Source organism: Danio rerio, chromosome 8 (genome assembly GCF_052040795.2).
Source record: "Danio rerio strain M-AB ecotype USA chromosome 8, GRCz13ab, whole genome shotgun sequence".
In the NCBI taxonomy this organism is placed as follows: Eukaryota; Metazoa; Chordata; class Actinopteri; order Cypriniformes; family Danionidae; genus Danio; species Danio rerio.
The window spans coordinates 60793608-60820950 of record NC_141028.1 but is presented as its reverse complement, the minus strand read 5'-3'; the positions used below and the strand labels follow the sequence as shown (position 1 = coordinate 60820950).

Genomic DNA, 27343 nt, shown 5'->3' with positions numbered 1-27343 from the left:
GGTTGTTGCTAGAAATGATACAGCTGCTGCCGCAGGTACACGATAGTTATTTATATTATTAATTTAATTACACAATAAATTGTGTTTTATTACCGCTAACCCTACCCTACCCCTAAAACCAGCCATCACAGTAATTTTAAAACAGTAATTATAACGATAATAATTTGTATTATTAAATAAATCACGCATTAAATTGTATTTTATCAGCGTCAACCCTACTCCAGCCGTCACAGTAATGTAAAAATATGTCGCAAAAAATATGCTATATATTGACGAGAGTATCTGCAGCTGTGTCTCATCTAGTAGAGGGGACTTTTATTTTGACACGACGCTCTGACGTGCGCGCGCGCTGTTCCTGTGATCACGCCTAGTGAACGGACAGTCACACGATCATCAGTATGATCTTCTGCGCTTTACTGTTCACGTAAAGCCTATTTAATATCGATATTTATCGCTATTTACTGCTAATTGCTTGATAAAGGGCTCAAAGCGGGTCTCCGATGAATAAGGTAGATAATTGTTCGTTTTTGGCATCTGTCAGTGTGCTTTAGCTGAGGCCTGTTCACAATCTGCTTGTTTACAATAGAGGACACACAATGTATTTGACTATTTCACTATTACTTAATACTATTTATTTATTCATCCAATGCAAGTATTTTAGGGTCATTTTAATAAAACATACTTCTTCTTTAGAACATAAAAGATTTGAAAACAACAGCGTTTAAATCCACACAATAATAGCAAGTTAGCATTAGTAAGAGAAGCAAAAACTAATCTCTTCAAAGAAATTGTCTTATGCTTTTTATAGAAAAATTATAATATACAGATAATATACATGTTTTACTGTATATACTGTTTACTATCTATACTGTTACTAATACTTTGACATGCAGACCACACTGGGTTGAGTAAATGATGACAGAATTATACTTTTCGTGTGAATTTGTAATTGTTTACAGCTTTAACATTCTTCAGATTTTTTAATATCCGTTGCTTATGTGTTATATTTGCGTCTCTTGTTATATTATGATGTTCATGGGAACCTATTCATTTCATTCAGTGTTCATGACCCTTCTAATAATACGACAACACAAAAACACATATGTTCATAGCATAGAGAGATTACTGATAATTAATGAACGAGTGAGTGAAAAAGCAGTGAAATATTGTAATCAAATAATTGTTAAATATAATGTTTTCCAACATCAGATGAAAACAATAAATAAAATGGACTTGTATAATATGCTATAGTGGAACTTCATCCAAAAGACTCAAACAGAAACTCTTATTTTATCATTATAAACGTTATCTTGTCGTTAATATACTTTTTAGATCTAAAGCAAATGTAGGCAGAGCTTGATTTTGTCAGCGGTTAATTGATTGGATGATTGTAGTTGGTTATTGGTGGATCTCATGTGAGTGACAGGTTGACTCCGCCCTCATGCCAATTAGCACCAATCACAAACGCCATTAAAAAGAGGAGTTTAAAGGGGTAGTTCACACAAAAATGAAATTTTACTCACTATTTACTCCTCCCCAAGTGTTTCCAAACCTTTATTAGTTTCTTTTTTCTGTTGAATACAAAAGAAGATATTTTGAAGAATGCTGAAAATTAAAACCATTGACTTCCACAGTACCACCAAATACTATAGAAGTCGATGGCTGTTTATTACTATACATATATTACTATATATATATAGCGAGGGGGATTGGTAAAATGAGGTGTCAGATCAGATTTTAGAGGTTCCAGATCCGGCGTGTATATATATATATATATATATATATATATATATATATATATATATATATATATATATATATATGTGTATGTATATATATATATATATATATATATATATATATATATATATATATATATGTGTATGTATATATATATGTGTATGTATATATATATGTGTATGTATATATATATATATATATATATATATATATATATATATATATATATATATATATATATATATATATATATGGCTTAATTTGTGCTGGAACTATATATTTATTTATTTATTTATTTATTTTAATTAATTTAAAAATAAATTTAAGAAAAAAGTCAAAACTAGTTTTTAACAAGTAAAAGGTGATTAAATGATGACAGAATTGTCAGTTTTGGGTGAACTGTCCCTTTAAAGATTGCATTTAAGATAGCAAGATACATTTTACAATTTAACCAAAATTATATGCAAATATACTAAATACTAATGAGTCTTTATTTTTCCCTGACCTTAAAAGTGAACCAGAAATCTGTTTTATTGAAAGCATGAAATTGACATTTTTGTTATGAAGCATAATAGTGCAGGGCTTTTATACAAATACTTGAAGACAAAATGATTAGCCCTCCTGTGAAGTTTCAATTCTTTTAAATTCAGCATCTTTTCAAAGTAATGTTTACTTAAGGCGTAAATGAACAATAATAATGAAGTGTGGTCAGAAAACTGAGTTATATCCAAACACACGTCCTGTTCTTATGCCCCATATGCTGATGCAGACGTCTCCAAAACCCCACAGCTGGACACATCTACACTTGTGTTTATTAAAGCAAATATAAATATGCATATAATAAATAATACTGCTAATAATAGCAACAAATCACGTCATGCATGCCTTGTGCCTTATTGCATCAGGTCTATGGTGGGGACCTATATGTGTGTGTGTGTGTGTGTGTGTGTGTGTGTGTGTGTGTGTGTGTGTGTGTGTGTGTGTGTGTTTGTGTTTGTGTTTGTGTGTGTGTGTGTGTGTGTGTGTGTGTTTTTGTGACAACCTAGACGAAGCCTATGTAATGTCCCCACAATTCACAACTACAAATCAGTGTGTGTGTTACAGTGATGGAGAGGGAATGGATCGTCCTCTGCTGCTGTCCCAGCGCTGCTGCTGCTGCATAGACTCAGACTCTGCGCTTCAGTAGTTCTCTGTAGCCGATGGCCTCCATCTACTCACCGTCACTGGAGGACTCGGCGGAGGTGAAGGAGGGATTTCTGTGTCCGCTGTGTTTTAAAGATCTGCAGTCCTTCTACCAGCTGCAGGACCACTATGAGGAGGAGCACGCCGGAGACTCGCGGCACGTCGGCGGACAGCTCAAAAGTATGTCGCAATTAAGTCTGATTTGTGTTCCTTTTATTATATCAGCAAAGCCAAAAATGCACTTAAATCAGATTATTATTCTTCATTTCTTTGTTTTCATTGGTTGTATCATAACTTTAAACTCAAAAAAGCAATTAAATCAGTTTTTTTCTTTTTTTTAATTTGTATATATTTGTTGTATCATATAATCAAAGCGAAAAAAGCAATTAAATCACACTTTTTGCATGCTTTTTGTCACAACAATAGTGCAAAACATCAAACCAAAATAAAAAAGCAATTAAATCAGATTATTGTTCTTTAATAATTGTTTATATTAGTTGTATCATAACATCAAAGCCAAAAAAGCAATTAAATCTGATTTTTGTACATGTTTTTGTCACAACAATGGTGCAAAACACCAAACCAAAATAAAAAGCAATTAAATCAGATTTTTTTAAATTTATTTGTTTATATTAGTTGTATCATAACATCAAAGACAAAAAAGCAATTAAATCAGACTTTTGTACATGTTTTTTTGTCACAACAATAGTGCAAAACATCAAACCCAAATAAAAAGCAATTCAATCAGATTTTTTCCCTTAATTTATTTGTTTAAATTGATTTTATTAAATTTCGAACAAAAACATCATACTTAAAATACCATTTAAATTAGTTGTGTCATAACATCAAACCAAAATAAAAAGCAATTAAATCAAATTTTTTCTTTTTTTCTTTGTTTATATTAGTTGTATCATAACATCAAGGACAAAAAAGCAATTAAATCAGACTTTATGTACATGTTTTTTGTCACAACAATAGTGCAAAACATCAAACCAAAATAAAAAGCAATTAAATCTGATTTTTTCCCCTTTATTTATTTGTTTAAACTGATTTGATTTATTTAATTTCAAACAAAAGCATCATACATAAAATATCATTTAAATTAGTTGTGTCATAACATCAAACCAAAATAAAAAGCAATTAAATCAGATTTTTTTCTTTTTTTCTTTGTTTATATTAATTGTATCATAATATCAAAGACAAAAAAAGCTTTTTGCATGCTTTTTGTCACAACAACAGTGCAAAACATCAAACCAAAATAAAAAGCAATTATATCAGATTTTTATTTATCTATTTGTTTATATTGGTTGTATCATAACATCAAAGATAAAAAGCAATTAAATCAGATTTATGTACATGCTTTTTGTCACAACAATAGTTCAAAACATCAAACCAAAATAAAAAGCAATTAAATCAGATTATTTTTTTCTTTATTAATTGTATATATTAGTTGTATCATATCATCAAAGACAAAAAAGCAATTAAATCAGACTTTTTGCATGCTTTTGTCACAAAAATAGTGCAAAACATCAAACCAAAATAAAAAAGCAATTAAATCAGATTTATGTACATGCTTTTGTCACAACAATAGTTCAAAACATCAAACCAAAATAAAAAGCAATTAAATCAGATAATTTTTTTCTTTATTTATTTGTTTATATTAGTTGCATCATAACATCAAAGACAAAAAAGCAATTAAATCAGATTTTTTTCTTTCTTTATATTGGTTGTATCATAACATCAAAGACAAAAAAGCAATTAAATCAGACTTTATGTACATGTTTTTTGTCACAACAATAGTGCAAAACATCAAACCAAAATAAAAAGCAATAAAATCTGATTTTTTTCCCTTTATTTATTTGTTTAAACTGATTTGATTTATTTAATTTCGAACAAAAGCATCATACATAAAATATCATTTAAATTAGTTGTGTCATAACATCAAACCAAAATAAAAAGCAAATAAATCAGATTTTTTCTTTTTTTCTTTGTTTATATTAATTGTATCATAATATCAAAGACAAAAAAAGCAGTTAAATCAGACTTTTTGCATGCTTTTTGTCACAACAACAGTGCAAAACATCAAACCCAAATAAAAAGCAATTCAATCAGATTTTTTCCCTTAATTTATTTGTTTAAATTGATTTTATTAAATTTCGAACAAAAACATCATACTTAAAATACCATTTAAATTAGTTGTGTCATAACATCAAACCAAAATAAAAAGCAATTAAATCAAATTTTTTCTTTTTTTCTTTGTTTATATTAGTTGTATCATAACATCAAGGACAAAAAAGCAATTAAATCAGACTTTATGTACATGTTTTTTGTCACAACAATAGTGCAAAACATCAAACCAAAATAAAAAGCAATTAAATCTGATTTTTTCCCCTTTATTTATTTGTTTAAACTGATTTGATTTATTTAATTTCAAACAAAAGCATCATACATAAAATATCATTTAAATTAGTTGTGTCATAACATCAAACCAAAATAAAAAGCAATTAAATCAGATTTTTTTCTTTTTTTCTTTGTTTATATTAATTGTATCATAATATCAAAGACAAAAAAAGCTTTTTGCATGCTTTTTGTCACAACAACAGTGCAAAACATCAAACCAAAATAAAAAGCAATTATATCAGATTTTTATTTATCTATTTGTTTATATTGGTTGTATCATAACATCAAAGATAAAAAGCAATTAAATCAGATTTATGTACATGCTTTTTGTCACAACAATAGTTCAAAACATCAAACCAAAATAAAAAGCAATTAAATCAGATTATTTTTTTCTTTATTAATTGTATATATTAGTTGTATCATATCATCAAAGACAAAAAAGCAATTAAATCAGACTTTTTGCATGCTTTTGTCACAAAAATAGTGCAAAACATCAAACCAAAATAAAAAAGCAATTAAATCAGATTTATGTACATGCTTTTGTCACAACAATAGTTCAAAACATCAAACCAAAATAAAAAGCAATTAAATCAGATAATTTTTTTCTTTATTTATTTGTTTATATTAGTTGCATCATAACATCAAAGACAAAAAAGCAATTAAATCAGATTTTTTTCTTTCTTTATATTGGTTGTATCATAACATCAAAGACAAAAAAGCAATTAAATCAGACTTTATGTACATGTTTTTTGTCACAACAATAGTGCAAAACATCAAACCAAAATAAAAAGCAATAAAATCTGATTTTTTTCCCTTTATTTATTTGTTTAAACTGATTTGATTTATTTAATTTCGAACAAAAGCATCATACATAAAATATCATTTAAATTAGTTGTGTCATAACATCAAACCAAAATAAAAAGCAAATAAATCAGATTTTTTCTTTTTTTCTTTGTTTATATTAATTGTATCATAATATCAAAGACAAAAAAAGCAGTTAAATCAGACTTTTTGCATGCTTTTTGTCACAACAACAGTGCAAAACATCAAACCAAAATAAAAAGCAATTAAATCAGATTTTTATTTATTTATTTGTTTATATTAGTTGCATCATAACATCAAAGACAAAAAAGCAATTAAATCAGATGATTTTTCTTTATTAATTGTATATATTAGTTGTATCATATCATCAAAGACAAAAAGCAATTAAATCAGACTTTTTGCATGCTTTTTGTCACAACAATAGTGCAAAACATCAAACCAAAATAAAAAAGCAATTAAATCAGATTATTTTTTTCTTTATTTATTTGTTTATATTAGTTGTATCATAACATCAAAGACAAAAAAGCAATTAAATCAGATTTATGTACATGTTTTTTGTCACAACAATAGTGCAAAACATCAAACCAAAATAAAAAGCAATTAAATCAGATTTTTCCCCTTTATTTATTTGTTTAAACTGATTTGATTTATTTAATTTTGAACAAAAACATCATACATAAAATATCATTTAAATTAGTTGTGTCATAACATCAAACCAAAATAAAAAGCAATTAAATCTGATTTTTTCTTTATTTATTTGTTTATATTAGTTGCATCATCAATCAAAGCCTAAAAAGCAACACATACAAACAGTAACAACAAACAGTAATTTATTTGTCAGATTTTTGTCAGACCAAAGTTAGATTTCCCCCATGTTTTTTTTTATTAGTTTTGTTACCAAAAACTGAAAATATTGTCATCATTTGCTCACCCTTCACTTGTTTCAAACCTGTTTAAGTTTCTTTCATCTGTTGAACACAAAAGCAGATATTTAAAAAAATGTTGGAAACCTGTAACCATTGACTTACACAGTATTTGTTTTCCTGCTATGTAAATCAGTGGTTTCCAGCTTTCTTCATAATATCTTCTTTAGTGTTCAACAGAAGAAAGAAACCCATAAAGGTTTAAAACCACTTGAAGGGGAGTAAATAGTAAGTGCATTAACATGTTTGGGTGAACTGGCCCTTTAAATGTTGTGATTTTAGTTTAATAATAACCATGTTGTGAAATTAGCCATTAAGTCTGTCATGGTGATACAATGAGGGTTTCTTTATATATTTCCCATGTTATTTCTCAGACTTGGTGCAAAAGGCAAAGAAAGCCAAAGACAAGCTGCTGAAGCGGGACGGAGACGAGCGCACAGACAGCAGCTACGAGTCCTTTTATTATGGAGGAGTCGATCCGTACATGTGGGAGCCGCAGGAGCTCGGTGAGACCCTCGCTAACGACACACACCGAGCTAAAGGGGTAGTTCACACAAAAATTAACATTTACTCACCATTTACTCTCTCTCGAGGGGTTCAATACCTTTATGAGTTCCTTTCTCTGTTGAACGCAAAAGAAGATATTTAGAAGAATGCTGGAACCATCAACTTCCATTGTAGAAAAAAAAAATAATAATACTATTTATGCTGTTGTTTAAGCGATTATAAATGTCTCACACACCCCTAGTTCGGACCATTGTCAGACTGTAATGAGTCTTGTGTTCAAACAGGAGCCACGCGCAGTCACTTGGACTATTTCAAGAAGCAAAGAGCTGCGAGGATTGACCATTACGTTATTGAAGTCAACAAATGCATCATCCGGCTGGAAAAGGTGAGGAGTTGTGTACTGAACACCTAATCACCTAATTTGAACACTCAACACCTAAAAACCTAATTTGATCATTTCATTTATATCACAGAAGATTATTTACAAACCAGTTTATTAGATCATTTACGCATTTAAGTGATTAATAAACTGTTGAAAGTAATATTTATACGTCTCGTTTTTCAGCAATATGGTACTTGGTTACAATAATAGTTACTTTGAGTGTTAATAAATGCTTTATTAATGCATATTCCTATATTTGGCAACACTAGGTTGTAACAGGTCATAGCATTTACTACTGGCTTATAGCCTGCCTATTATTAAGATATGAACTGTTTATTAGCACTTATAAAGTATGATCTTATTCTACGCCAAATACCTTACTAAATAATAGCTATTAATAAGCAGCTTGTTAATAGTTTATTGAGCTAAAAGTGTTAGTTAATGATTTGTTAATAGTGCGAATTGTACTATTAACAATTAAAAATATTAAATACTACAATTACAATTATAATATAATAATATATAATAACAATTATAAATATTAATATACTATTAAAAATATAATTGTACCTTATATTTTTATATTATTTATTTTAGTTTGGCTGGAATAATAAATATAAATGTAAAAACTGCTGTGGTCAATATTTTTGGGGGGGGGTTGGGGGATACCTTGATTTAAAAAACAAATCCTATCATACAGACACTTAATATTTAATAATAGAAAATAAAGCATTTGTACTGTAGGTTATAATTTCAAAGTTTGCCTAGAGAGACAGTGAGCATTTAGGACCCACGCCCCAACGGGAGAGGTAAACAATCCAACTCACTCCATTGACTTTCTATTGCAGGAGGGTGCCTCCTTGTCGTTTCTGACAAATAAAAAAAATAAATGAATAGGATAGAAATAGAATATAGTAGACAAGCAAAAAAAAAAAATCCAGAAGTAAGTTTTTATAACCGGTCAATCCCAAAAAACAAGCATTTGGGGACACAAAAGTAGAACCCAACATCTCACATTAAAAAACTAAGGCCCCGCCCACTGGAGGAAATGTCAACTGGAACATTTATCATCATCAGTGTTGCCAGATTGGGCGTTTTCCCACCCAATTGAGCGGTTTTGGATTTGTTTGTGCGCGTAAATAATGGCTTGGGAGGGTTGACAAAATTTGGCTGGTTTTGAAACTAATTTTATATCCAATTTCTTTAACAAAACGTAACTGTGTGCTCCTACTCCATTCTGTTAGTTGTGACCAATGCGTAGCACAAACTGCGTAAGCCCACCCGCAAGCAGATGAAGGAAAAAGGAAAGTTGTATCAAAATCAGATCGCATTTGTTCAACTCACTGAGGTTTATCATAAAACTTGTACCGACCATTTTTCCTGCAATTGACAGCAAGAACGAACATAGAAGCATTTGCTGATTGACAAACCAGCACTTTAATGGGTTCAACTGGGATGAATTGATGCATTCACGCCATTATGCATCTACCTGAATCCATACTAGGAATCCATAGAGCTGCTGTGGAAGCAGGGACTGCTGTATCCTGATTCTGTTGCGTCAAACAAGTCCTCGTTTCGTTGAATTATTTTTAGACTCACCAGATTTACTAAAGACACATTGGAGCACACTAGCTAATTAATATTCTTAACAGGATATTTAATGCAAATAATTTGTAATCTGTTTAAATATCATCTTTAAACAAATAAATCCACTATATATAGGCGAATAGGTCGTGTAATCTACAGAACAGTAAGTGCATTGATGTGATCATGTGATCTTGTAGTTTTACTATTGTGGTTCTGTGACTTCTAGTGTTGGTTGCTGTATGGTTAAAAAAGTCTGACAATTGAAGTAGCTATGCTAATTTCTGATTTAAATAAATTAAATATTAAATTAAATATTCATCTCATATTTTGAGCCTTTTCGTGTGCGTTTGGGCGGGGTTTGAACAGCTTTTGGGCTGGAAAACGTCAGCTATATCTGGCAACACTGATCACCATGCCTAAAACTGTTGTAAGACAGGATTTTTAACGTGTCTTAATTTACATTTTGTCACATAGCAAAGTTTAGATATTATTTTATTTTTATTTTTTTGTCAGAAATGACAACAAGGCACCTTCCCACAATAGAAAGTGACTGGAGTGAGTTGGATTGCTTTCTATAACATTGTGGTTAGTGCTTCGTCATAGCGAAATGATGATCACAGCAACCTAAATTTGTTTCCCGGTTTGAGTTTTTTTTTTTTTCTTTAATATTAACTATCCCATAACAATAAAGATGAAAACCCCAGGATTAATTATATGCATTAAAGGTTCAGGACACCCCGGAGAACTTTTTATATTAACAGATGTGTGTGTGTTGCGCATCAGTTAAGACAATGTTAGCAGCTGCCAGCTTTAATTGTGGAGAAAACTGGATAATTTTGAGCTTTGGTCAGCTAATTTCAGCTTCCGGGTTTAAAATGATTTTTGGGGCGGGATCAAAATCGGCGACGTAGCGCAGTACTGCAAGTGCAATGATGACGCGTCGGTTTCTCATTATTATTCATAGCGGAGTTTTCTTATCCTATGAGAAGAGCCGGCTGCTTAATTATTCATGAGACCTGCCAGACCTGCCAGTGTCAAGCCCGAGCTGAGAGACACGGAAACCACGGCGCAGTATTTAGCCGTTCATGAAGGCTCATATGCGTTTGTTTCCATGATCCACGGGGTTTGTTGCATGTTTTCCCCCGCGATCTTGTCAGAGCAAAGCTGTGTGCGTGCTGCTAGCATTTTTGTCGGGAGAGCAGCACTAGAATTGGAGAATGGCGGACGCTGTCTTTTATCAGGAGTTCGTTCACACTCAGACACATCGCCGTGCTGCGGTGTTTGCCTAAATCCTCCAGATTACCAGCAGGGCTAATGGTTAAAATAGACAGGAGAACTGCTGCACTGAGTCTGCTGGATACGGGGATTGAGAGCGAAGTCCTCATTTATAGTTTACATGAACACACTTATCTTTATAAGGATATAAATTGTGGTTATGTGTATATGAAATTACGAATAACAAATGTAGCAGGGCATTAAATCACTGTTCATGTCTTTGCATTTTAACTTTGTAAACTATAAACTCATGCGTCTCCTCACGGTTTGTCTCATTTTCTGAGCTAACTGACAACAACAGTTGTTCGCTCACGTTCTCCCCTGCTGGCCACGCCCACTCCTGCCCGATGCTTGCGGAGCTCCGCCCATTAATCATGCATCTTTTGAAAAAATTCTGAAGTAGACTTTAACCGAAAGTGGGGGTGTCATGGCCCTTTAAAAAGGTAGCAATATTTGCCTGTGTTTTTGCTGCATTTACACAGTTCTGACCAGCAGGTGTCACTAGTGGTGTTTCAAAGCTTTGTTTCTTCAATCATTATCAGTCCCCTTAAGAAAAAGTTTGTCCAGTTACTTGCCTAATAAACCTAGTTAAGCCTTTAAATGCCACTTTAAGCTGAATTCCAGTATGTTGAAAAATAACCAGTAAATTATTATTGCTGTCAGCATGGCAAAGACAAAGAAATGAGTTATTAGAAATGACACCTATAATGCATATCATCACTTGGGAAATACTTGATTTAATTTCACAGGAGGGAAACAAATAATGTAGTCTTCAACTGTATAGCCAATATATAATCAATTGTTTCTCATTACTACTTCTGCTGTTTTTCCTCCTCAGCTGACCTCCTTCGACAGAACCAATATGGACGCAGCGCAGATTAGATGTACGTGAGCCAAACGTTGGTTATACAGTAGAGAGCTCCTTAATGTTGTCATGTTAAATGAACCCGCGGTGCGGCTTTGTGTTCCAGCTCTTGAGAAATCAGTGGTGTCGTGGGTGAACGATCAGGACGTGCCGTTTTGCCCGGATTGTGGAGGGAAATTCAACCTCCGCAACCGCCGGCACCATTGCAGACTCTGCGGATCCATCATGTGCCGGAAGTGCACAGAGTTTGTGCCGCTGCCGATGGCCTGTGAGTATGCAGACCTCAGATTAAATTAAGAGTACTGTATATTCAATCATACATTTTCCCTTTGGCTTAGTCACTTTTTTATCCGGGGTAATAGTTGGTGAACCACCAACTATTCCAGCATATGTTTTACACAGCGGGTGCCCTTCCACCTGCCACCCAGTACTGGGATACACACAAACTCATACACTACAGCCAATTCAGTTGATCAATTCCCCTATAGCGCATGTGTTTGGACTGTGGGGGAAACCGGAGCACCCGGAGGAAACCCACGCCAACACGGGAGAACATGCAAACTCCACGTAGAAACGCCAATTGGGACTCTAACTCGAGCCAGCGACCTTCTTGCAGTGAGGGCCTTAGTATCTTTAACCCTACCATTGTGTTTCAGATAAATTAACCAGCGGGACGAGGGAGGCTCTGTGGGCTCCGGGTTCTGGTGGGTCCCCGGTGAGCACAGGACAGGCCGTGGTGCAGCAGACGTCTCGGCGCGGCTCCATCAGCAGCATCTCTTCTGTCACGTCTGTGCTGGAGGAGAAGGACGAGGACCGCGTGCGCTGCTGTCACCACTGCATGGACGCCCTGCTGAGGCACCAGAGGAAACTGGAGGAGAAAGACCACGTTCCCGATATCGTCAAACTCTACGAGGTACATGCTGGAGAAGTACATTCATCAGGGATAGACTTAAACTGCAAAATTATATTTATTGCGATAATAGTGTTTGCAATATGCAGTTCAAGTTAAAAATTTCCTGAATTAGAACTCGCACCTTCACATCTTTTCCGTTATTTACAAACCAGGCACTGCGCTGGTTCTTTATTCCCAAATTTTCATTAGATTTTTTCTGCCCAGTACTACAAAACTACTGGAACAATTATTATTATTTTTATTATAAACCTTGTCAAAAATATTCCAAACTAAAGTGTATATCTGTCCCACCACTGCAATTTTTGACCCGATTTACATTTAAACAGTTAGAGGTACTTGCCTTTACCTCATTATTAGCTAGACGTCGGATCTTATTTCTGTGGAAGTCGACTAAACCACCAAGTGTTTCACAGTGGCTTGTGGACACCATGTACTTTCTGAAGGTAGAAAAGATCAGATGCTCTCGCTCTGCCGATTACACATCTTTTTATGATAAATGGCAACCCCTCATAACTTACTTTCAGTCGCTTCTAAGTTTGTCCACTGATTGTATTTTTCCAATTCATTGACATCACCTCCTCCACCCCCCCCCCTTTTTTTCCCCCTCTACTTTTATCACGTTTTTATTAATTAATTAATTTATTTATTTATTAATTTATTTATTTATTTACTTATTTATTTATTTATTATAATTTTTTTTACTATTATTATTTTATTTACTCCTTTTTATTTAATATTGTTGCTGTTATTATTGTCATGCTATTTATCATTATTTATATATATATATATATATATATATATATATATATATATATATATATATATATATATATATATATATATATATATATAAATGTATAAATGTTTTATTGTTCTGTCACAGAAGTTTAAAAGTGGAAAGTCTTTCACTATGTCTGTCATATCATTCATTTATGTTCTTTTCACTCAATTTAAAAAAAAAAAAAAAAAAAATTCCCAAATGATGTTGAACAGATTCAGGAAATTTTCACAGTATTTCCTATAATATTTTTTCTTCTGGAGAACGTCTGATTTGTTTTATTTGGGCTAGAATAAAAGCAGTTTTTAATTATTTTAAAGCCATTTTAAGGCCAATATTATTCGCCCCTTTAGCAATATTAGTGTTGGATTGTTTCCAGAACAAACCACTGTTATACAATGACTTGCCTAATTACCCTAACTTTACCCTAATTACCCTAGTGAAGCCTTTACATGTCACTTTAAGCTGAATACTAGTGTCTTGAAGAATATCTAGTCTTATATTATTTACTGTCATCATGGCAAAGAGAAATCAATTATTAGAGATGAGTTAGTAAATCTCTTACGTTAAGAAATGTGTTGAAAAAAATCTGCTCTGCAATAAATACAGAATATATACAGGGGGCTAATAGTTCTGACTTTACCTGTACATATCACAGACGTGTGATACATGACATTTATTTTACGCATTAGTCGTTTGTATCTAAATTTGACCAATCAGAAGGCGCCGTGCTACCTTTAGTCCCGCCTCCCCAGTAGTTGGTGCATGGCAGGTGTATAAGCTGTGCTAATCATCCACATGTGCTGTTTGGTGTGTGTTTGGTGTGCAGAGGTTAAGAACGTGTATGGATAAAGTTGAAGCTAAAGCTCCAGAGTACACGAGGATGGCAGAATCGCTCAAGTAAGCCCTCAACCACAGCTATAATGCTCAATATCCATCTGTTCGCTTGTTTAATGGTTAGTTTCCTCTGTGTTTGTGTGTGCAGTGCTGGAGAAAAGACCTACAGTCTGGAAAGCACAGCAGCGTTGAGGATGGAGATCCAGAAATACTACGAGCTGATCGACGTTCTGAGGTAAATTACAGACCAGAGACTCGGCTGTTATACTATCATGATATAACTACTGTTATAATGTGTGCGATGATGCCTTCAGCTGCATTCGTGTGTCTGGATCAGACTCATCAGGGTGTGTTTGTCTGCTTTAGTAAGAAGATCCTAACACTGGGGCTGAAAGAGGAGCTTCAGCCTCATCCCAAAGCCCTGCAGCTGCAGAGGATGGTGCGATACACAGCCACACTCTTCATACAGGTGATGCACACTACAGCTCATGTGCACACACACACACACACACACACACACATATAAAGGTGGAAGTTTGCTTTTGTTTTCTCTTTCTACCCCATGTTTTTCTTCCGGCCTGCAGGAGAAGCTGTTGGGTCTGACGTCTCTCCCGACCAAGGAGAAATACGAGGAGCTGAAGGAGAAGAGGAGAGTGGAGCAGGAGAAAAGGGCTCAGCAGGAGAGACAGGTGAATCTACCTCAGAACCAATCCATTGATCTGCCTTTCAGTGAAACTCAGCCTGCAGTCAATCCGTGATGATTCTGTCTTTTATTACATGTTTTGCATTGACATCAAATCCAAAGACAGTTCATAACCCAGTTATATGATGTCCCATGGAATGGGCAGTGGTCAATCCTCAGACACAGGAACTGGCTCTTGGGACAGGAGAAATGGATCCTGAGCTTGTGCAGGAGGCTGAACAACACCTGCTAAAGATAGTTTGGCTCATCTCCATGCACAGTTTGGGCTCAACATCTGGAGAAGGGCTCTAGTTTCTTCTACTCTGCAGTTGTCCACTGTGAAAAGCGGCGGGGTGATGTGGGCTTGCTTATGGCTCCCCAGCTCAGCTGCCATATGTTGGAGTTTTCCCCAGTGAGAGGGTCGCCTCCCTGCGCCTTCAGGTCAGGATCGGTCTCTCATTGTAGTTTGTTCTTACGGGCCAAACACCACCGCAGAGAACACTGCAATCTTGGAGTCTTTGGAAAGGATGCTCAGACTGACGACTCTGTTGTTTCTCTGGGGGATTCAACGCCCATGTGGGATAGACAGTGATACCTGGAGAGGGATTGGGAGGAACGGCCTCCATGATCTGAATCTGAGTGTTGTTCTGTTGTTGGACTTCTGTGCAAGGCACAGTTTAGTGTCCATAATGGACTCTATGTTCAAGCACAAGGGTGTCCCTCAGTGCACCAGGACACTCTAGGCAGGAGGTCGATGATTGACGTTAGGGTCATTTCATCTGATCTCTGACCGGACACTCTGGTAAGGAGAGGGGCAGAGCTGTTAACTGATCAACGCCTGGTCTGGTGACTTTGGTCAACTGGTAGAGGAGGAGGCCGGACAAACTGGAGGGCAGCACACTCCTCAGCCTACCTGGGAAAGTCTATGGCAGGGATCTGTAGAGGAGGATCTGGCCAATGGTTGAACCTTGGATTCATGAAGAACAATTCTGATTTCATCCAGGCAGTGGAACACTGAACCAGCTCTATAGCCTAATTAGGGTGCTCGAGGGTTCATGGAAGTATGTCCAACCAGTCCACGTGTGTTTTGTGGACTTGGAGAAGGCATTCAACTGTGTCCCTTGAGGCATTCTGTGGGGGTGCTCTAGGAGTATTTGTACGATCAGAGCAGGAATTTGGTTCGCATTGCCAGCAATAAGTCAGACGTGTTGCATGTTGGACTCTGCAGGGCTGCACTTATGGACAGAATTTCTAGGCTCAGCCTAGAAGGGCCAGAGGGGGTCTGGTTTGGGGGCCATAGGATTTAATCTCTGATATTTGCAGATGATGGTGTCCTGTTGGCTTTTTCAGACCTGGACGTTCAGCATGCACTGGGGTGCATCTCTAAGTCCGAGGCCATGTGGCTCCAGATAGAGGAGAGTCCTTGCCTCAGATGTAGGAGTTCAAGTGTCTTGGGGTTTTGTTCACGAGAGAATAGTGGAGCGTGAGATTGACCGGCGGATCTGTGCAGCAGTAATGCAAGGTCGATGTGGTAAAGGAGCTAAGCAAAAAGGCAAAGCTCTCAATTTACCAGTCAATCTATATTCCCTCTCTAAACCACAGTCAAGAGTTTGGGTCCTGACTGAAAGGACAAGATCTCGAATACAAGCGGTCGAAATGAGTTTCCTTCAAAGAGTGGCAGGGTACATCCTCAGAGATTGCAGGAATGTCATTAAGGTGGCATGGGCATCTGTTTCGGATGCCTCCTAGATGCCTACCTTTGGGCTTGTCCCACTGGAAGGAGACCCAGGGTTAAGCCTCCTTTCCACTGCACACGACAAACGACAAGCGGCGGACCGGAAGTCATTCCATTTCCAATGGAGAGTAGTCTGGGAGCTGCGTTGAGTTCTGATCATCTCCGTATGCGGAAAATTTGGATCCGAATTGAGCTGCATATCCGTTGAAATATTTAAACTCCTGCGACCAGACCGTATGCGACCTGCCGACCGGATATGATGTATTCCAGTGTTGTCCAAGCCGGTCCGTGCGCGTGAGATGAGAAATAGGAGTCTATTTAGTTATTTTTTTTAAATTATAAAAAGTCTATATTAACAAAAAAAAATTCTGTTCATAAATGTAAGTAAGAAAGTAACAAAAAATATAAATTTTTTTAATGTTGTCTCCACACTCCCTCCAATATTTTAGCGGTCTTTGAGTTTCTAGTATTCATTCATCCATTAAACCATGTAAACGCACAGAGAATAAAGGCTCTTGCTCTTGCACTCCTTTATTTCGGACAACGTGAGAATCAGCTCACGTGGTGCACGACAACACTGAAAATACTGTGCGGCTGCCACAAGGGGGCGTATTCCGACCGTCGTGTCCAAAGGTCGTGTGCAGTGGAAAGGCGGCTTTAGATTCAGGATACGCTGGAGGGACTATGAATGTCTCGGGAAAGTGTCTGGGGTTCCTGCCAGTGTTGTCACGATACTGGCATTCGGTAGCAATTGCTACTGAAATTATTTAAACGATGATTTCCGGCTAACATTTGAGCTTCTGTTAGGCGCGTTCTTAAACAGCGCTGATTTGCCATTGTGTTCACGTGCTCAACAGAATGACTGATTGGCTGTGAAGGTCATCAGTTCACCAAATTCACTCAGTGTAAACACGGATACAGGGACACTGGAGCGTTTTAAAGCTGTGAAGATCGGTCGATTCATCAGCGGTTCAGAGTTCCAGTATTGTGACAGCACTATTTGCAATGTGTACTTACATTTTTGAGGGGTGCATGTTTGCGTCGACGAGGGCTATGCAACCTTGCAAAGGCTGCGCCGGACCATACACATGCTCTTGATGCAGAAGTATAAATCAGCCTTAAGACTGCAGATAAGGGGGCAGATGATGATGATGATGGTAATCTTCTAACTCATTATTTGTCTGATGTTTCTCAGGTCAGCTTAGAGTCTCACAAGCGTCGACTGGAGAATGAGAAGAACCGTCCGACTGTCAGTGTGAACGGAGACGTCGCAGCTCCACGCGTGACCAAAGCCGGCGGCTGGCTCCCTCAATCCGACACCCGCTCCGAGCAGGACGACCCGCTCCTGCAGCAGATCGAGAACATCGAATCCTTCCTGCGACAGGCGCGATCCGCAAACCGCTCAGACGAGGTGTGCATGCTAGAGGAGAACCTGCGGCAGCTCCAGGACGAGTTCGACGCGCAGCAGACCAGCAGAGCCATAGAGATCTCCCAGCGGCTGGCGGACGAGACGGACCTCCAGCAGAAGCAGATCCAGCATCTCCAGCAGAGAGAGATGGAGCACAGAGCACTCGCCAAAACTCAAGAGCGTCCACTCCGAGGAGAAACTGACAGAACAGACGAGCATTCAGTCAGAGGAGATCTAGAGAAAACTGATCATACACGCCGAGGAGGCGCTGACCAAGCTGAAGAGCAGCCATTCAGAGCTAACAAAGCCCAATATCAGTCTCTCAGAGCAAACAAAGCAGAAGATCCTTCACTCAGAGCAAACAAAACTCAATATCAGTCTCTCAGAGCAAACAAAGCAGAAGATCCTACACTCAGAGCAAGCAAAACTCAAGAGCATTCACTCAGAGGAGACACAAGCAAAACTCAAGAGCATTCGCCTCCTTCGTTGGAGAACAAATCTCCATCCAAAAACCCGTTCGATGAGGAGCCTTTCTCTCCAGTAGAGGAAGAGCCCACAAACTCTCAGACTGCCAACGGGAAGAAAGAGTACAACCCTTTTGAGGAGGAAAACGATGATCCTAATGCGGCTAAAAACCCATTTGAGGATGATGATGATGATGATGATGACCGAAGTAACCCATTTAAAGAGGTTTCCGATGAGACTCCTGCATCCTCGACCAACCCGTTTGATGAGGATGATGAGGATGATACGGCCATTGAGGAAGAGCTCCTTCTGCAGCAGATCGATAACATTCGTGCGTACATATTCGACGCTAAGCTAAGCGGACGCTCTGATGAGGTGGAGCTGCTGTCGGAGAACTTAAAGGAGCTGCAGAGAACACTACGAGAGCAGAAGAGGAAGAAATAGAGGAGGACTCTTGACTTGTTTGTAGTTACTGATATAAAACGATGCACTCGGAGTAGAAACGCGTAACGTCAGATGCGAATCTTGTCTGATGCTTCGATTTAAAGGAACACTCCTCCACTTCTGTGTGGGAAATAAACTCGTTTTTTTTTTACTCTCCCGAAGTTAAAGAGTTGAGTTTCACCATGGTTGAATCCATTCAGCTGGTCTCTGAATCTGACCGGAGCACTTTTAGCTTAGCTTAGCATAAATCATTGAATCGGATTAGACCATTAGCATCTCATTCTAACAAACAGTAGAGAGTTTGGATAGTTTTCCTATTTAAATCATGGTTTTCTGTAGTTACGTTGTGTACTAAGACACAAGAAAAACAAAGTTGCAATACAGGTAGGGACTATACTCTCACTCTGGCGGAATAATCAAGGAACTTTGCTGCCGGACCATGGCTGCAGCAGGAGCGGTGATATGAGTATGTAATGATACATACAGCCTAAATATCAACTTTTAAATTTCCTTTGGTCTTAGTACAGGATGTAAGTGCTGAAGAGTCGAGCTTTAAATAGGAAAATGATCAATAATCTGTCTAGATTTTTTTTTTTAGCAAGATGCTAATGGTCTAATCCGATTCAATGATTTATGCTAAGCTAAAAGTGATTGTGCCAGATCTGGAGATCAGCTGCCTAAGAGTCGAGATTTAAATAGAAAAAAAATAAAAAATATGACTTTTTAATTATTTTTTATTTTTTTACAAGATGCCAACGGTCCAATCTGATTCAGTGATTTATGCTAAGCTAAGATGAAAGTACCACTAACAGACCTGGAGATTAGCTGGATAAGAGTCGAGTTTTAAATAAGAAAATGATCAAAAATCTGTTTTGATTTTTCTTTTTAGCAAGATGCTAATGGTCTAATCCGATTCAATGATTTATGCTAAGCTAAAAGTGATTGTGCTAGATCTGGAGATCAGCTGCATAAGAGTCGAGATTTATATAGAAAAAAAATCAAAAATATGACTTTTTAATTTTTTATTTTTTTTTTACAAGATGCTAACGGTCCAATCTGATTCAGTGATTTATGCTAAGCTAAGCTGAAAGTACCACTAACAGACCTGGAGATTAGCTGGATAAGAGTCGGGTTTTAAATAAGAAAATGATCAAAAATCTGTTTTGATTTTTCTTTTTACAAGATGCTAATGGTCTAATCTGATTCAATGATTTATGCTAAGCTAAGCTAAAAGTGCTAGTGCCACATCTGAAGATTGGCAGAATAAGAGTTGAGCTTTAAATAGAAAAATTATCAAAAATCTGTTTTGATTTTTTTTTTAACAAGATGCTAATGGTCTAATCCGATTCAATAATTTATGCTAAGCTAAGCTAAAAGTGTTTGAGCCGGATCTGGAGATTGGCTTAATTAGTCTAGCTTTAAATAGGAACATTATCAAAAATCTGTTTTGATTTATTTATTCTTTTACAAGATGCTAATGGTCTAATTTGATTCAAGGATTTATGCTAAGCTGAGCTAAAAGTGCTCCTGCCAGACCTGGAGATCGGCAGAATAAAAGTCAACCTTTAAATAGGAAAATTATTAATAATCTGTTTTTATTCTTTTTTTTTTTTTTTTTTACAAGATGCTAATGGTCTAATGCAATTTAATGATTTATGCTGAGCTATAAGTGCTCACCTCAGGGGATCAGCTGAATGGATTCAAAAATGTTAAAATTGAACACCTAAACTCTCGGAGAGCTGTAAAATGAGCATATTTACAAAGAAGTGTAGTGTTCCTTCAAAGAGATAGTTCACTTTAAAAATTTAAATGGCCTCATTCACGTTCCCTCAAGTGGTTTTAAACCTTTATGGCTTTCTTTCTTCTGTTGAACTGAAAAGAAGATGTTTTGAAGAATGTTGACACATTGACTTTCATAGTTGGAAAAAAGGACTATGGAATTTATTGTTATGTGAAAAGAAAATGAATGAATGAATTTATTGGATGCCAGCAAAAGTTTAGACTCACTTGAGTGTGAATAAATGAGAGAATTGTCATTTTTGAGTGAACTATCCCTTTAGATTTGTAATTGAATACACTTGAAGAGGCATAGCGGGCGCTAGTATTGATGATTATTCAGATTTAGATCTGAATAAAGTTCTCCATTATTAGAGTGCTATAAATGAGTTAAAATATCTGAAGCATTTTCTGTTTAACAAAGTCAGTATTTTCAGATTTTGACGCTAAATGTATTTCTGAATCAGTTTCTGAGTCCGCAGCTTTAATGTTGATTTAATAGATAGACCATTTTACTACATACTAAACTTCAATGTTCTGCGTTTGTCTTGGAAACAGTGTAGTTCACTCAGAAATGAAAATTCCTGTTACTCACCATATGTCTGTATAGCACTTCTTTAGTGTGCGTCAATTGAAATTTACTAAATTTATATAGGTTGTAAGTCTATTTAATGCAAGACACATTTACAATTCACATTTACAAAATTTAATTCGTAAATTCAAAACACCATTCATAAATGCACAAATCCAATTCGTAAATTCAAAACACGATTCATAAATGCGAAAATCCAATTAGTAAATTCAAAATGCCATTCATAAATGAGAAAATTCAATTCGTAAATTCAAAACACCTTTCATGAATGCGCAAATCCAATTCGTTAATTCAAAATGCCAATCATAAATGTGCAAATTACATTCGTTAATTCAAAACACCATTCATAAATGCGCAAATCCAATTAATAAATTAAAAATGCCATTCTTAAGTGCATAAATCCTATTTGTACATTTAAAACACCATTCATAATTGCGCAAATTCGTTAATTCAAAATGCCATTCATAAATGTGCAAATTCGTTAATTCAAAACGCCACTCATAAATGCACAAATCCAATTCGTTAATTCAAAACGCCATTCATAAATGAGCAAATTAAATTCGTTAATTTAAAACGCCATTCATAAATGCACAAATCCAATTCATTAATTCAAAACCACATTCATAAATGCATAAATCCAATTTGTTAATTCAAAACGCCATTCATAAATGCACAAACACAATTCATTAATTCAAAACGCCATTTATAAATGCGCAAATTAAATTTGTTAATTCAAAACGCCATTCATAAATGCTCAAGTTAAATTCGTTAATTCAAAACGCCATTCATAAATGCACAAATCCAATTCGTTAATTCAAAACGCCATTTATAAATATGCAAATTAAATTTGTTAATTCAAAACGCCACTCATATATGCACAAATCCAATTCGTTAATTCAAAACGCAATTCATAAATGCGCAAGGTAAATTCGTTAATTCAAAACGCCATTCATAAAAGCGCAAATTAAATTCGTTAATTTAAAACGTGATTCAGAAATTCAAAACACCATTCATAAATGCGCAAATCCAATTCATAAATTTAAAACGGCGATCATAAATGTGATTTGCTCATTTGTGAATTGTATTTTGAATTAACGAATTCGATTTTGTGAATTGTGCTGTGCGTGTTTGAGTTTTATTTTTACAGATCTATTATTTTTAAGACTCATCTGGCTCCATAGGAAAACTATCGAGTGTTTTAAATAACATTATTTCGCCTTTATTTTCCACAAATGTTGTGATTCAACAAGAGATATTTGTTAGAATTCAAACAGTTATTCATAACCGTGCTCTACATTCTAATTACATTTAAATGATTTAGTTCTTCATTTCTAGGTGAACTACTGGTTTAATATTGCATAACTCTTGAACGTGTCAAATCTTTTGGTGTTTGTCAGTTTATTTTGTATATACCGATTACTTTATTTTCCGTCTATAGTGATTTAAACCACGAGTAGTTTATTTCTGTTGCACTTTACCGATTGCACAACCATCCGAGTGGCGTTGAAGTAAACCTGCGCTTGTTATAATCCACACAGCTCTGTAAAGAAGCTCCGTCTTGCATGTGTTATTGATTCTCCACAAAAACACAAGGACATATACTGTATCTGAAGCGCTTTCTGAAATGAAGCAGTGTTTCGGTTAGACCGCTATAATGCTTTTGTTTTGTTGGCCTCTGTGACTAATATGAGCCTGTCCATGAGCTTCTGGATGATGATGTATGTTTACACTGAACAATATCAGGTATCATAAATGTAACACTAATAATAAAACTGATGATGAAAATGAGGTTTTCACTTCAGAGATTGACTTTCAAATCAGTCACCGAAGTGAGCATTTTGTATTATTATTAGTTGGTTTAATCCTAAATATAGAGCGCAAAGACATTAGAATCAACTGTAGGTGCACTGGACGAAATCCAAACGAATGTGACTATTGATCAAATGTAAAGCAAATTTCTTTTTCTGAGGTTTATAAAACAGCTTTTATTCACACATTTAACCTCAAAATATAACGTCATGTTTATCAAAAGTACAACAGTTCAACAACAAAAAATAAACAAAAGGACTGAAGAAGATTTGTTTTCTATTCGTCTGCGGTTGCCGCCATCTTGGCCTTGTATTTCCCGGTCATCTCTTTTGGCAGCGGGACTCGTCCGGGATGTGGAACCTGGCCCTCCACTTCACTCATGCACTCCCGCAGGAAGTACTTCTTGGGCCCGAAGTTTGCAGGATTGAACAGCTCCATTTTAGCTGCAGCTTCAGCTTGCAGAACTTCACTGTGGACACAGAAGGACAGACGAGAGTCAGAACATTCACTGGGAGACGATTCCAAACAGAAGAACATTTTATTAAACATTATTATGCAAAGAGGTACATAAATTATATGGAATCACACAAATGGAGGAGAGAGAAACAAAGAAGAGAGATGAACAAAACAAACAAAATCAATTCAGAGGAGTTGAGAAAAGAGTCGATTCTAAAAATAATACATTTTGAGGTGTTTAGAAGAAAGATTTGATTCCAAAAGAGAATAAATTCCGAGGGGTTAAGAGAGTCGATTCCAAAAAGAATCAATTCGGAGGTGTTGAGAATAGAGTCGATTCCAAAACAGAATATCAACTCTGAGAAGTTGAGAATAGAGAGTCGATTCTAAAAAAGAATCAATTCAGAAATGCTGAGAATAGAGAGTTGATTCCAAAAAGAATCAATTCGGAGGTGTTGAGAATAGAGAGTAGATTACAATAAACAAATCAATTTCGCAGCGTTGAGAATAGAGATGATTCCCAAAAAGAATCTACGCTGATGAGTTGAGAATAAAGAGTCGATTCTAAAAAAATCAATCCTGGAGGCATTGAGAATATAAAGTTGATTCTAAAAAGAATTTATCCTGAGACGTTGAGAATAGAGAATTTATTCTAAAAAGAATCAATTTAGAGGTGTTGAGTAGAGTCGATTCCAAAACAGAATATTAACTCTGAGAAGTTGAGAATAGAGAGTCGATTCCAAAAAACGAATCAATTTCGCAGCGTTGAGAATAGAGATGATTCCCAAAAAGGATCAAAGCTGATGAATTGAGAAGAGAGAGTCAATTCTAAAAAGAATTAATTCCGAAGTGTTCAGAATAAAGATTTGATTCCAAAAGAGAATGTATTCCGAGGCATTAAGAGAGTCGATTGCACAAAAGAATCAATTTTGAGGCGTTAAGAGAGTTCACTCCAAAAAGAACAAATTCGGAGGTGTTGAGAGTAGAGTTGATTCTAAAAAAGAATCATCTCTGAGAAGTTGAGAATAGAGAGTCGATTCTAAAAAGAATCAATTCGGAAATGTTGAGAATAGAGAGTCGATTCCAAAAAACAAATCAATTTCGAGAAGTTGAGAATAGAGAGTAGATTCTAAAAAGAATCAATTTGGAGGTGTTGATAATAAAGTGTGTGTGTGTGTGTGTGTGTGTGTTGAAGCAGGACTCACTCAGTCTTGCCGAGGATCTTCTTGACGTGTTCTGTGATTTCTTTATAGTGTTTTCCCTCCACATCCACCAGAACCTGCTCACCGTCATCTAAACACACACACACACACACACACACACACACACACACACAATCAAACACAGACACAAATACACACATAAACAAATACATACACACAAATACAAACATACACACACACACACACACACACACACTGACCGAGGTAGAAGCGCAGGAATGGAGACGGCGTCATGTTCTTGAACATCATGATCTGCACCCACGGGTTTCTGTACTGGATCTGAGGGATTTTGAAGAACACAAACGACCTGAAAAACAGCAAATAAAACAACTCAAGAGGGACTTTCACAACTACAGTCAACAGATTACAGTAGAAGACAAACAACAGCATCCCTTAGAAAAGGTCACTCTTTATTAAACATTTCTCATGTGATCTTCAACACATTTCTGCTCATAACAGTGTTAATAACTCATTTCTAATAACTGATGTATTTTCTCTTTGCCATGATGACAGCACATAATATTAGACTAGATATTCTTCATGACACTAGTATTCAGCATAAAGTGACATTTACAGGCTTCACTAGGGTAATTAGGGTAAAGTTAGGGTAATTAGGCAAGTCATTGTATAACAGTGGTTGGTTTTGGTTTTCTTAAGAACATAACAGTAAGCTTTTTTTGTTTAAAATGCACACTGCTTATATTGTCACATTTGTGTTACATCTCAATAAAAAAGTTTGTTTAAACAATGCAGATTTCAGACAACTATAAGAAAAATATAATAGTAATAATTGGGTAGGCTAAATCGCCCGTAGTGTATGTGTGTGAATGAGAGTGTTTGGGTGTTTCATAGTGATGGGTTGCAGCTGGAAGGGCATCCGCTGCATAAAACATATGCTGGATAAGTTAGCGGTTCATTCCACTGTGGCAACCCCAGATTAATAAAGGGACTAAGCCGACATCAAAATGAATGAATGAATGATTGAATGAATTTTAAACCATACGAAAAAATCATAGTAAACTTCTTCAGTTAATCAGATGTTGTGATTATAAAGTTGCTATAATAACAATGACTGTAGTAGTTTTCTTCAACAACTATAAGGTATTTTACACTACAACACCAAAGGTTTACTGTAGTAAAAAAGAAAGTATACTACAGTGTTTATTACAGTTAATTCAGGTCACTATTGTTAATACTACAGTATGCTGGAGAGAATTCATTAACGAAGTGTTTTAGTAGTATAATATTGAGTTGGTTTCACATTCGCTCATTCGTCTATTTGTGAACAGGGACAGCTTGTTGACACGATCTTTATATTGTTTATTACGCTACTTTGAATATACCTTGGATATCCTAATGTAAACATGACTTCAAATTAAACATCATTAGCACTATTTAATTAACTACAAACAAAGTTGTTATATTTTAGATATTATATTATCAAGAAGAAAGTCAAAAAGTGCGAATATAAGCCAACTTTAGCCCAATACTTTACTACAGTGTGGTTAAAAAACACTATATTAATAATGTCGTGGGAAGGATGGGTATGTATTAACTATTAGTTCATTTTTTTTTATCCCATTCACCTGCAAAGTCTCACCCTAACCGCACTGACAGTAAAGAAAATCAATAAATCGTATTGTTTTCAGCTAATAAAGACGGTTATTGTTTATGTCTGACCTTGCTCCTTCACTCAGGTCTCCATGTGTGTTATAATTGACGGTCATAATCCGCACGGACTTCTTAAACACCACTTCTCCTTTCTGCAGATACTCCAGTGTCCTCCGTATGGGGAATCTGCCCTTCATCGGCATGATTATAGGATTTATTGGTATAAATTATGAATTTACAGAAATTATCTGTACTCGTCTGCTCATGCTGCTGCTGCTGCTGAGGCTCTTCTCGCTCGTTTATTGACAGCGCATGCGCAAACAATACTCGCGTTCAGCGCCTTCTGGAGGATTGGAGGACGCACGAACTTTTCATAATGCTTGCAGAAAAACATGTAAACAAAACCATTTACAAGTGAATAACTACATTTCTATACATTTTAAAAGAATAATTAGACATGATTAGTGTTTTAAGTCCGCATGAAAACAACACTTGGTGTCTATTCTGAATGTTAACAATTAATCTGTGAAGGTAATTCACTGTAACAACAAAACATTTTGGTCATTTTTAATTAAAATCTGACCTTTAAAAAAATACAAATAAAAAGTCTGCTTCTTTCTCTGATTACGTCAGCCTGCGTAGCCACGCCTCATCGATTGCGTCATCATTTATTCAGACTGAGCAGAAATTTTTAAGTGAAAGAAATGGACACAATTTATAAATAAAACCAAGTAAAATCCTGCAGTCTTTACAGCTACAGCTCATCAAATTACAGAAAATACATCATTAAAGAAGCAGATGAGTTTCTTGGTCCTCATTTTAAAATTTTAAAATCCTTATTATGTTTGATTATAGCCAAAATCATGGTATACTCGGGTCTAAAATCTATAGTAAAACATGCCGTTTTCTTCTAAATGGTTACATTAATCGA

At 35.7% G+C, this 27343-nt stretch overlaps 2 protein-coding genes across 3 annotated transcripts; one reads left to right on the top strand and one right to left on the bottom strand.

Annotated features, from left to right (window-relative positions):
- Window positions 1-346: 346 nt before the first annotated feature.
- rbsn (rabenosyn, RAB effector) lies at window positions 347-23101 on the top strand. Of its 2 annotated transcripts, none has more exons than XM_087265622.1 (12): window positions 347-509; window positions 2845-3102; window positions 7442-7573; window positions 7859-7959; window positions 11657-11702; window positions 11790-11951; window positions 12340-12596; window positions 14204-14274; window positions 14360-14446; window positions 14578-14680; window positions 14796-14900; window positions 17824-23101. In XM_087265622.1, exons 2-12 carry the CDS (start codon window positions 2940-2942, stop codon window positions 18943-18945), a joined length of 2349 nt encoding a protein of 782 aa, XP_087121748.1. In that variant the 5' UTR covers window positions 347-509; window positions 2845-2939; the 3' UTR covers window positions 18946-23101. The 2 variants fall into 2 exon arrangements, with proteins under 2 accessions (XP_087121748.1, XP_087121749.1); XM_087265623.1 differs by having other exon boundaries at window positions 347-542; window positions 2787-3102.
- Window positions 23102-23283: 182 nt separating this feature from the next.
- On the bottom strand, window positions 23284-26705 carry mrps25 (mitochondrial ribosomal protein S25). Its single transcript, NM_001017590.1, has 4 exons — window positions 26482-26705; window positions 25002-25108; window positions 24784-24871; window positions 23284-23591 (listed from the first exon to the last, which is right to left on the bottom strand). The coding sequence occupies exons 1-4, from the start codon at window positions 26613-26615 to the stop codon at window positions 23399-23401; spliced, it is 522 nt and encodes a 173-aa protein (NP_001017590.1). The 5' UTR covers window positions 26616-26705; the 3' UTR covers window positions 23284-23398.
- Window positions 26706-27343: the final 638 nt, after the last annotated feature.